The following is a 12,215-nucleotide window of genomic DNA, read 5'->3' as shown; positions in this document are numbered from 1 at the left end:
TGTGAAATACAAAAAAAGAGCTGAAAATAAAATATAAAACAGCTTTATTTGCAAAACATGTTAACAGAATCATATCATGACATTGGAAAATACTCCAAGACGTAGACAGTATCATTTTTCGAAAAATGTTAGTGGGATTGGTATAGCGAAGTATTTCTAATCTGCATTTTTTTGAGTGGTTTGATGAAATGAAGATCTCCAAGATGAATATCCTCGGCTTCTTCTACAGTGCACTTCTGGATATTCACATGATTTCTGCATTGCTGTTTGTTTAGGATTTTTTAGGTGCCAATTGATGAATTATCCAACTACGTATGTTTCAACCTGTCAGGTTCCATGTTTTTTTTTTAATTCTGGGTTCAAAGATTGTCATTTTATACTACTCAGTTCGTTGGATACTTACTTCAAATTTAAGTTACTTTCGCTAAGCTGTACATCTATTGGAAGTTCGCTTTGAAGAGATCTTATTGTAATTTAATCAGTTGATTATTCAAATGCTTATATTTCTTCTCATTTATATGCAGCTTGTAACATGAATATCATGGAACCATACATCAGACAAACTAAACGCTCAAATCCAATAAAATTTACAATCCAGAACCACAAAAGAAGTGTTGCGCATAAATGCCACACATTCTTCCAATGACCCGCCGCTCTGGTCGTGAATTTATGGAGCTTAAAATTAGTACTTACTTACCCCAACCATCCATGCACGCTAACACTAACGACCAAACCACCGCCACCTGGTTTGCGATCAGCATCATATGCTCAATTTACCACCCATCCATAAATGTCTATCATTCTCGCAACGGCCGCCGTGTGCCGTGCCTGTGTAGGGTTGTAAACACGATAAGTGACCTTTTTTTATTGCACTCTCTGCCACTCTCTGATGCCGTCGTGCCGCTGCCGAGGCGCGTATGCAGATGTTTACGAAATTCCGGCGCAACTTCTCGCCCTGTGGCGCAGCACCACCACCGCCGAAGAGCGTTGTGTAAAAGCTTCTACACCCGAAAGCGAACCAAAACTCCCGTGCCCGTTGCATAACTCTTTTGGCCGATTTATTCGATCGGAGGAGCAGCACCAAAGTTCGAGTGAAAGATGTAATCTTAGTGGGGTAGTTTTTTTTGCAGTTGGTCGTCTCTTCTTCTGCAACAGACTCACGATTCGGCTTAAAATTCCTGACGAGCTAGAGATGGTGCATGTGTGTGCGTGTGACCGTTTACTGCTGTTGGAAGTAGGTCGATCCCCCAAAAGGAAGTTGATGGTAAAGTGAAAAATTGGCCTGATTACCCGCTTCCTTCCGAGAAGGGGTTTGGGTTGCTAGGGCAACCAACCAAGCGAAGGATACAGCCGGGCGTGGGGTCTCTTCGGATGGGATGGTGCAAAAAATGCATGCCGTAGAAACCCATCAAAAGATGCTCCCCAATGCCAATGCCAACGACGAGGAAAAGGGGATTTGTCCCTCAGAAAACGAACAGCAGCAGCAGCAGCAGGGCAACGCACCAACCGTGATGATGTGGGTCCTGCGCGCGAGCGAAAATCATCAAGAATTATGAAAAGGTTTTGAACTGAAAAGGTGTGCATCGTTTTTTTTGTTTAACCCATCTCTTTTCTGCGGTTTTTTTTTTGCTGTTTGGCGCCCGCGGGATTAATTTGCTTGCGGTTCAGAGGCTAGCAGGGACGTGCCGAGACTAACCGGGAAGAAGTAGTTCACGCCGTTCTGCCCCCCTCATTTTGGACAATTCAACCACCGCAAGCTGCTTGTGCGGTTTCTGTGTGTGTGTGTGCGCTCCTGCCCTGTTGGCGGTTTGTGAGATGGGCTTGAAGCCCACGGCGGTACCCCTGCACATACATCTTCCTGCTCATGGCCTGCAGCATCTGCATCATCAGCTGTCCGCGTGAGGCTGTTTTTTTTGGTTTCGGGGTCGGGTAATTTATATAAGTTCTTGGTAAGGGATTTAGGTCAGGTCCGTAACTGTAAATTGGTTGATTTACTACCAAACACTCCCTCGGCGGTTGAGTTCTCGCTGTCTGTTTCTCTCTCTCTCTCTCTCTCTCTGCATTGCCATTTCTTGTGCAATTTTCACCACTAGAATGTTGCAGGTCACACCCGAGCCGGAGTGGTTGCCCGCCCGCACTAGGTTTCGCGTGCATAAATAACCACAAAAATGCGTCCGTCAATGTGGCGGCGTCTAATGATTCTAGCTAGATGGGGGTCGTTTGCTGATTACCCGCGCCCGGAACCGGTCGTCCGGGTGGCATCACCTTTTTGCTTCAGAAGTCGTGGGAGCGTAACCTCTGCCGCTAATGCGACCGGTGCGCGAACGTTTGCGGACGCTTTGGCAACTTCTGAACTAGCCCTCCCAAGACGACGGGCATGCTTTAGTTGGTCCACCGAATGTCGGAAGATGTTTATGATATCCAAAGTGATGGTACTATAAAAGTGTTCCACAGGTGGACTTCCCGTGTTACGCGATCACTCTTGTTTCCTGCTGATGAGTACGCAAGGGAGCTGAATGTTTTAAATCCATTTCAGACAAAGCTCAAATGTTCATAGAAGGCAATCAGAAAATCTTTAGAAATTCTCGAAAAACATGATGTCTATTCTTCAATTCTTGATTTAACTATCGAGCTCAGTGACAATTGATTCTTGCGCAGAATTCGAGTCAATGTTTAGGACATTAAAGTTTATAGTTCCGTAAGATGTATCTTATTGGCGACTTCCTCGATCACTTGATCAATTCTCGTTTTCAGATGATATCTTTCGGATTATTGTAATTCCAAAACTTGTTAAAACTTTCGCTAACGATAAATTGAATATGCTCATAGATCTTCACAACAACTTAATGATTATTGCTGATAATATCTCCTAACTTTTCCGAACAATGTAACTGTATTTCCCGAAACACATTTTTCAAAATTCAACAAGATGCTAAATTATCCTGTCATAAGATGTTACGATTTCTTGACATGATCCATGATTCCATAATGACACTCTGAGAGGTGTCGATGAAAAATTGAATATTGTTTTGTCTGAATTATGGATCACATTGGATCTTCCACAGAGTTCAGTATTTACACCATCAAAACATATACTTTCATAAGATGTATCTTGGACGAATTCCGATGTTGAATCCGAATGCCTCTACTTTGTTACAAAGATGTTCAAAACATTCACATAAGACAAACAGAATATCCTCCACAACATCTTCAAAATGGCTATTCCCCATATTTCCATGTAGAAATACTTCTGAACTTTATAAGTACAGGTCATGATCATACTCCTTTCCTCTTCCTTTCCACAGGACCGAGCGACACCCCTCTTCATAGCGGCACAGAACGGCCACAGCTTGGTGCTGAAGCTCCTGCTAGCCGCCGGTGCAAACCCGGATGCACCGCGCAATGATGGCGCCACACCACTCTGGATAGCGGCCCAGATGGGCCACGATCACGTCGTCAAGATACTGCTCCACAATGGCGCCGTAGTGGATGCTGTACGATGCGTAAGTAACCAAACACCATCACCTTTGAAAAACACCAACACATTCAAATGCCTGTGCTCTGCGTCCAACAGGATGGAGCGACGGCCCTGTTCAAGGCGGCCCACAAGGGACACAGTGCGGTGGTGCAGGAGCTGCTCAAATTCCGCCCGAATCTGGGCCGGCTAGCGAACGGAGAGACGGCCCTGCATGCCGCCGTCATGTTCGGCCATCTGCCGATCGTGAAGCAGCTGGTAGCGGCCGGTGCCGACTGTACGATCGCAAATCAGGACGGCTACACACCGTTGCAGCTCGCCCGGCAGCAAAAGTTTGCCTCCGTGCATCAGTACTTGAAGGAGCGTGAGCAGCTACAGAAGCAACCAACAGGACCCGGCGGAACTCCAAAACGAATGGGACCGTCCTCAAACCAAAGCAAAGCACCGACGGCCAAAGGAGCTGTCGCCCCATCAGTAGCCATCACTGGTTAGAGGGGGAGGGTAGAAAGCAAGCAAGCTTTCCTATCCCATCGTTACCCATTTCGTCCGACAACGCCTATTCCTTCCAGTGTTTTGTTATTTAATCTTTTAATCAAACTAACAGTAAGCAAACTAGAATAGTGTTTCGGAGCGATCGGTTCCTTTCGAAAGTTTCGTCTTCCTATGCAAGACACCAGTGTTTAACACTGCTGGCAGTAATTGAAGATTAATCATTGACTTAAAAGCTTCAACTTAACTGCTCCTAACAGCTCAAAATACTCTCTCGATGTGCTCAAAAACAAACATACATAATCAGTACGAAGAATTCAGTATACGCTGCACAAACACTCGAAATACTGTGGATGCAATCCTGCACAATAAAATGCACCCAGCAGCACCGGCACTGTGGTTGGACGTGACACTTCCGGCTCTGTTCCAGTCCCACAACGACCCGTGCATTCCCATGCGGTCATCACAATATCACTTCTGCGGTTCATGCCTGTGCTGTGCTGTGCCGGTCATGGCAACGATTGTCGTTAAACGTTATCGTTATTATTGCTGCTATTTACCCCGCTCCAGGAGACAAAATATTATTTGACCCCGGACGGATCAGGGCGGACACCGACAGCCGACGGAACAAAACCCAGGTTGCTGTCATTCGATAGCAAGTAAAACCTGGAGCTGCAAGTAAAAGTTAGATTCGCTTGTAAAGGATAGCGACACAACGTCGGGTTGGGTGCCGTATAGGATCAAAGAATGGCGCACACTGGCGAACGTACACCGGAAGTGCTAGTGCACTTCTGCTATTGACACAGCCCGTCCCGCGCTACCGTTCTCATCCCAAAGCCGCAATGACATCCTACCACGCTTCAGCTAGCAAACGAAAGGATTGGTGGAGTAAGTTCCGCATACTTTTACTGCGACCACAAATCGCGAATCCTTTTCGAGGTTGCTCTCCCCCTCTTTTACGACGGACTGTATGTGCCTGTGTTATGGGTGAACCACTCGCTGCGAGCGAGATTGAAATCGAACATCAGAGACCCACGAAAGCAACCACTTCAATGAAAACTGTCGTGCGCCTTGGTGTGGTGTCCTCCCCAGCCGGGCGGTTCCGGTACACCGCGAAGATGACACCGCGGGAACACGGATGTGGTGGTGTGCGTGCAGCAAAAATAAAAAAAAACAACAACTGTCCCAGGCTCCGGCCTTTTGCTGGCCTCCCAAATGCCATCATCATCGTCATCGTCGTGGTTGTGCAGAGAGACCACCAACGGTGCCGGGAAAATGGGAAACTTTCATTCCGCTTCCATAGCACGCGCGGAGATTGCGCCTTGCGCGGACAGCAGCAGGATGAGCAGAGTGTCCCGCACACACACACACACATATAGGAAGCAACAAAAAAAGAGCGTTCTTCACCTGATTGTAATGTCCCGGACAAACGGGCCAACGCTGGAGGACGTTGGCATGGACATTGATTTGTGATTGCATGGCAGGCCCGAGAGCGCAGCAAAACGAACCCGCTGGAGCGGCGTTGCCAAACCAACGCAATGATAAAGGTGTAATGAAAGTGTTAATATCGGACTGGAGGAAACTCCCTCACGCCCGCTGCTGTAGTAGTCTTCAGAGAAGTTCCGGAAGGTTAGAGGGATATATTGGTGTCCTTGTGCCGTTGTGCCCGGGACAGGTATTAAGAGTGTAGTGATATAGGTTTGCTTCTTGCCTAGAGAACTTGTTGCTTGTTGCCGCCGCCGGCGGAGAAAACGCTCGTTACAACCAATGCTGAAATACGAATAAACCCCTGTCTGATATCCGAAGCAAAGTTTCCTGAAGCGCAGAGTGTTGCATTTTTTGTTGTTGTTCCCTGAAGCGATGTATCACAAGCGACGGCGATCCTGCGGTTTGGAAAAGCGTCCAAGGAACAGGTGAGAATTTAGATCATTATTTTTGCGGTGAATGTTTAATTAAAAGCACTAATTATCTAAATTGATTATGTATTTTTTTTACTAACTTTTCACTAACTATTTCAATTTGAGTGACAATTTATAATTTTTATGTGTTTTTTATTGTATGTAATCGATAAATTGCTCCTAGATTTTCTAGATTTTCAAATAGTACTTAATCCTTAGCAAACGAATCTTTGTGTTCATGAATGAGCCAACTTACTCTAGTTTATTATATTCTTGGGATTCTTCTTCACATGCTACTTGGCATAACAACGTAAAGGACACCGGTCGTCTATTCAGGCTTCCGAAGCTTTAAGTATCACGCCGCCAAATAGTAAAGTCTTTATGCTACGGGAGAATGGTTTGGTTGGGAATCGATTATGTTCGTCCTTGTAGACGCCAACGCATGTATCGATTAGACCACCTCCGAGCTACTCCAGCATGCGATCATTTACTCAATAAAGGCTAGATACTGAGAAAATACTGGATCTTTTCATAAGCTTTTTATTTACTGTAACAGCAAGCTTCACCTGTACAATTGTGATTTGCTGAATTCTTACCTCTATAAAACAGACTATTTTTGATGGTAAAAATAATAAATATCAGATAGTTGATTTGAGCGAATTTGATGACTTAATTCAATCGTTTATTCCATAAGGTAAAGTTAGTTTATCAATTTCATATTATAACTAGGAAATGTAAAAAGAAGAAACTAAAGACATTAAAATTTATCTAAGGAATTCTATGTTATAATTCTAGCCTGTCTAAACAAAATGTATATAAAAGTACAAAATCAGTCAGTATTTACCCATGCTTTGGAAAAAAGCAGAATAATAACTACAAAATAGGTCACCAACGAACCAGTAAATTTATATCGAATCTAACAATTGAATCAGAACGTAAATGTGAGGTCGGGTTGGGATTCTTCATGCTTTATAAATGAGTAATTGTTTTTTTAGAGTAGGTAAGTAATGAAGGCATTAAAGAGATGTCAGTGTGAGAAAAATACACATAACTAAAATTCGGAAGAATGAAATTGAACTCGGAATCCGAAACTCTCAATCGAATGAAAGTATCTGTCATCTGTTCGTTCTTTTTGTTACGATGTCTTACCTCTATTCCTAACAATTAGTTCTCAATAATCGTTCTAGTTCTTGTTCAATGTAACCTGTTGTCCGTTCAAGCTATCGTAGAACTTTTCAAAAGGGAAACATCAAGTAGGGGAATCCTTATTGTTGGTGATTGATACACCGTCCGAAGGACTTGCTGGACTATGACGCTGCTTTGATGGTTCTATTAAGGGATGGATTTACAAACCACAAACTCTCCCACGCACTGAAGCCCTCATTAATAGCTCTTCCCACCTGAGAGTGACCTGCAATGAACGGCACAATCTCGTACCGAGCCATTGATCATTCCAATGTGTGATCTTAGGTGTGATTGTTGGCACTGACACAATTTACGGAGGATTTCTTTCCGAAAAAAACCAACTCCCGATTGAAGCTCAAAATTGTGGGATTTATTCCTACACCCCCCCCCCCCCCCCCCCGAGATCACTTCACACCAATCGCCATTGACCCAAATGCGGTGCAGTGCAAATGCAATCAACCATCAACAATGTTAGCCGAACGATATCCGCCAAGAAGATCCTTAGATGTGGCAGGTTTTTCTGTTTTTGCTTCCCGGACCTCGTTCTTTCCTTTTTATCTGGCTGGCGTGAATGGTCACGCGGTCGGGATCAAAAGGATTTGGGCGGACGCTACGAAGCGACAGGACGACAAGACGACGACCAGGCGCATGGGTGTTGTGGCCCGGCGACGACGGGACGGAACTCATATTTCACCTTTACTTGACAGACCGTGTCTGTGCTGGTTATGTGTGTGTGTGTGTGTGTGTGCTCGTCTTCTCGCTTGACCGGCAAGCAGCACGGTCGGGACACGATGGGTACGGTTGTCAATATCCGTTTTGCGCACCTTTTTTTGCCGCAAACCCGTACCGGACCCACACATGGACGAAGTTGCATCGGTGCAGACTCCGAATTGGCGGCGGCGGTGTGAAAATCGTTTGCGCCACACGCACCCCAAAATAAAAGCAAGACAAATTGTGGTTCGGTGCTGTGGACTGCGTCCTGCGTTCGATGAAGCCACAAACCGGAGGGACAAGGGGCATGCTAACAACTGCCTTTACCCGTACCTGTCTTCCTTCTTGCCGGTCGGACGGCGGTGACACGCGGGATGGCGTGCGGCATTAATTTGCGTTCCGTCCACGGGACGGTCCTTTCGGGTTGGGTTGCGTTACCTTCGGGGTTCTTCTTTCACCATCACCCACCAACATTCGACAGTCAACGAAGAGTAATTGAATAACGAGACCGAAAAGCGCGAAACGAGAAGATATCAAATGTCGATTTTCTCTCCTAAATTATTTCTTCCCCTCATTTCTAGGGGGGGTTTGATTCTTGGGGGGATGCCCACCCCAAGTGCACCGCGGTCCGGTTGCAATCAGCACAAAGCAGGGGCCTCCTCCTTGGGGGTTGTCTGATTTCACTGCTGCACGATGTGCTTCCCAAAAAGTAAACGAGTTTCTACGGTATAGTGCTTTGTTGCCTTCCGTCCGGAAACCGGGAACCGATGCGTTTGTTCGTTGGTGTTGTGTGAATAGTCTTGGTTGTCTTTTTTTCCGTTCAAAAAGTGTTCGTAAAACCCCCCTAGGACGATCTCCGACAACCGTACGGCGATCGTGAGGCACACAACCAGGGTAAAATATGCCTAAAAGTACTCACCTTTTGCCTTTTTGCTCTGCCTACCTCTTCTGACATGCTGGTACCGGTGCAATATAAGTCGGTCTAGTTGGGCGCAGGATCTCCAGTGCTCCAGGATCCTCGGAGCTGCTGGAGCGGGCAGCAAACCGGGGAGGACAGCATTAAAAAGAAACAAAACTCCACCGAAGAGAGGAGCGTGGTTAACGCTGATTATGTTACCTTCGGTTCTTTTCGCCATCGATCATCAGCCGTCCCCATGTGCGGTATAGTGGTAAAGGAGGAAGGGGGGGGGGGAGGGCGGTTCGGTTGAAAAGGAAGCAAATTGGGCAGTCCTGGAGGATGTGAGACAGTCCTGCAAGTATACAGTGCTGATCGGGCGAAACCAATAGCATTTGAATAGTAAATCCTTTTTTATGAGCCTCAATACAAGGGTTTTGATTTTACAATTATAAACAGTAATAGTATGCAATATAAAAACTAAAAAAGAAAAAGAAGAAGAAAAGAAATTTTAGCACCAGTTGAAGTTGATGTAAAAACAAACTTAAAGTATGAAAATTAAAGTATGAAAAAGAAATAGATAAAAAAAAGTAAAAGTAATGCATGAATGAGTAAACTAAACAATTATAATGAAACATTTCCTAAAAACTACAACATTGCAAAATAAAAAAATAAAACATAAAATTGGTTCGATTTGATTACAACAACTATCAGAATCAAATAAGTACTTTAAAAAAATATACAAAATAGGAATAAAAAAGTGACATAAATGGGTTGAAGGGATATATTAAATTGTATTATTAGAAAAACCATAAACGAGCAACAACAATACACAACAGTAATAACGAAAACACAACGAAAACGCAAAAGAAGCAAAGAAACAAATGCAATTAGATAACCATTTGAGCCAAAAAAGAGAATTCTTATGTTTTACGTTCTTTTTTGCTCTACTGGCACACAATGTTAAGCACTAAGTAGAGCTTAAACAGCCGACAATGAGAGCATTCAATAAAAAAAAAAAACATTTAATCCTCTTCATTTCTTGTTGCTATCGGTTTTGAACCAAATTATATCTTAATTTTTTATTAAAAGGACATACGGCTGCCTGATTTTGCCGTTTTTTTATCATTCAATCATTCTTTCAATACCTTCTCAACACAAATTGCTCATTGAATTCCCAATATAGTTTAAAACTTTTCTTTTTACTTTCATTGCTTTCCAAGGTGTGCCCTTTTTCCCATCCTTCACTGTTCTCTGCATCACATTGCACATTGCCGTGCGAACACGGCAAGCAAATTTTTCGTCCATCCAAACCCTTTTACGCATGCCCTTTCCGAGCGACGCTTTCGGCGGGGGTAACTCGATCGAAGCTAACAAGGTTCTTCCCCGGCCCGGCCCCATTCGCCCAAACCAATAATCTGCGGCGGAAAGTGTCCAACCGTCCCCCGCGGCATCTTCGTGCCTATCCGAGTTGGGTGAAGAGAGAGAGAGAGAGCGAGTTGGCCAGAAAGATGCACCGACAAACGCGAAAACAGCAAAGGGCCTGTTGGGTCTTTCAGACCCTACCGATCTCGCGCCTACCGAGCAGCGCTGGCTCCGCAATTCTCACCTTCCCGGGCCACTCTTATCACGTGCGCACGTCCCCGCATCACGCATCGCAAAGCAACACCAATGACACACCACTCTGTCCCCCCCCCCAGTGCGCGCTCTGCCTTGAAAGAAGAAATGCCGAAAAAGGTGCAATTTGTAATTATGCGCGCTTGTTTCTTCAAACGAAAGCGAAAAGCAGCGGCAGCAACGGCGATCATCGGACCCCTTTTGCCTTTTGCTGGGTGAAGATGGGAAGTGTGCAGCCATACGAAAGGAACGGCCGGCGCGCGCACCGAAAGACAGAGAGAGAGAGAGTGGAAGGATCGTTTGCCGTGTTGGTAATTTAATTAAAGGGAACGCGAACCATTGTTGACACGGAAACCCGAACGGTCCGAAAATTGGTTTGTGCGGCGTTCTGTGCTGCTGTGCGGGGACCTCTTCTACTATCATCTTTTCCCGCTTCCCCAGCATTTTGCCGCCTGGGTTTTTGGGTTGTGACAATTTGGGAGAACCTTTTGCTTTTGGGGACTGCTACTACTATCGGCCAAAATGATCGGTTTTTGTTTGGTGGCGCGGGTAAATAAACCGATCTTAACTGATACGCACACGGCCCTACTCATCATAAAGGGACACAAATGGCGAAAGGGAGAAACGGTTTGCTAATTATTGTGAATAATGGCAAAATTAAGTGTACAATCAACGAAAGAGGCAGTAGAAAGAGAGCGAGAGAGAGAGAGAGAGAGACTAAAGAAAAGAAGCCGCCCTTACAGAAAGCAAGAAAGGACACCTCGATCGGTGAATTGCAGTGAGCGAAGGAATAGAAGAAAGTTAATCAAGTAACATCATCAACAGGACATTAACACACACACACACACACACACACATTGTACACAAGGGTAGACAACACTTCCGCAAACGAGCCAGTGGGTCCTTGGCTTGAGAATTAATGGTGCAAAAACACATTTTCTCACATTTTTGTCGACTTCTCTCTTCGAGCTCATTTACGGTGTTTGTTTCGCTTTTTCTGTCTTCCACTACCTCAGCTGGTTGTTTAAACTTTTTTTTTCTTGCGCTCAAACGCTACTTACATTAACACTTAACCGTCCGTTCCTTTCCACCCGTTTCCGGCCGGCCTTCTTCGACTTGTATGCTGTATGCGGTGCGTGTGCGCAATGTACTTAAGTGTGTGCCGTCGTCAAGGGGTGGTAGTTTGTTTTCCACCCTTGCTGCGCAGTTCCTTCAGCCTTCTGCACATTTTGCAGCCGAATTCGTGCTACTTCATCATTCATTTGCAGCTCCTTAAGACGGCAGCGTCCCAGAGAGAGAAAGAGAGAGAGCACAGGCCCGGCGTCAGTGTGTCCCGCACCCAGTGCTTCGGGGCAGATTGCGTGCCGAAGGAAATATTTCACAATTAGCAAAACTGACAAATTCAAGCCACCCTATACCAAACGGCGCACAGAAACGCATTGACCAGTGCACACACACACATGCCGGGTGCCAAGACGGGGTCTAACGTGACTCTTCTTGGGGTGATTTTGTTGCCGTCTGTTCTTAATTTTTTTCGGGGAGAGCCTTAACTTCTTAACTTAAACAAGCATTAAGACGAGTGGACTGCGCGACAAGAACGACTCAACAAAAAAAGCCGTATCCACACGTCAAAGCAGATCGATGCGGCTCGGTGTTAAGAGTTTCGTTGATGAAGTTTTTACGCTTTTTTTCGGGGGGAGTATGTTTGTTTGTTTGCAGTTTTGCACACACACAAAAAGAGATTGCCAAACTTTTACGACTCTAGGGTTAATGGTTTATGTGCTTGCATGTTCTTGTGGTTTTTTTGCTTCTCAAGAGAGAAAAAAAAAACAACCAACCAACCAAGCAGTTAAAAATTATTCGAATTACAAACAACATGGTGGAAGGCAATCAATTTGGAAGCTTTGCGGTGTTCTTAATTTAAAGTGTGTGCAATTTCGCCTTT

At 45.0% G+C, this 12,215-nt stretch overlaps 2 protein-coding genes across 5 annotated transcripts in view; one reads left to right on the top strand and one right to left on the bottom strand.

The window, feature by feature from the left end:
* LOC120956783 (ankyrin repeat domain-containing protein 29) overlaps positions 1-5,340 on the top strand; it is a 233,560-nt gene extending 228,220 nt beyond the window's left edge. For both annotated transcript variants that reach the window (XM_040378509.2, XM_040378508.2), the window contains exons 7-8: positions 3,306-3,503; positions 3,575-5,340. In XM_040378509.2, coding sequence (XP_040234443.2) covers positions 3,306-3,503; positions 3,575-3,967 — 591 coding nt within the window. In that variant the 3' untranslated portion in view covers positions 3,968-5,340. The remainder of the gene's footprint in view (positions 1-3,305; positions 3,504-3,574) is intronic.
* The window catches only part of LOC120956616 (40S ribosomal protein S21), a 489,791-nt gene that overhangs the window by 229,306 nt on the left and 248,270 nt on the right, over positions 1-12,215 (bottom strand). The gene's annotated exons all lie outside the window — the stretch shown is intronic.

This window comes from Anopheles coluzzii, chromosome 3 (assembly GCF_943734685.1).
Source record: "Anopheles coluzzii chromosome 3, AcolN3, whole genome shotgun sequence".
Classification (NCBI taxonomy): domain Eukaryota; kingdom Metazoa; phylum Arthropoda; class Insecta; order Diptera; family Culicidae; genus Anopheles; species Anopheles coluzzii.
The sequence above is the reverse complement of the archived record's forward strand: the minus strand, read 5'-3'. Positions and strand labels throughout refer to the sequence as shown.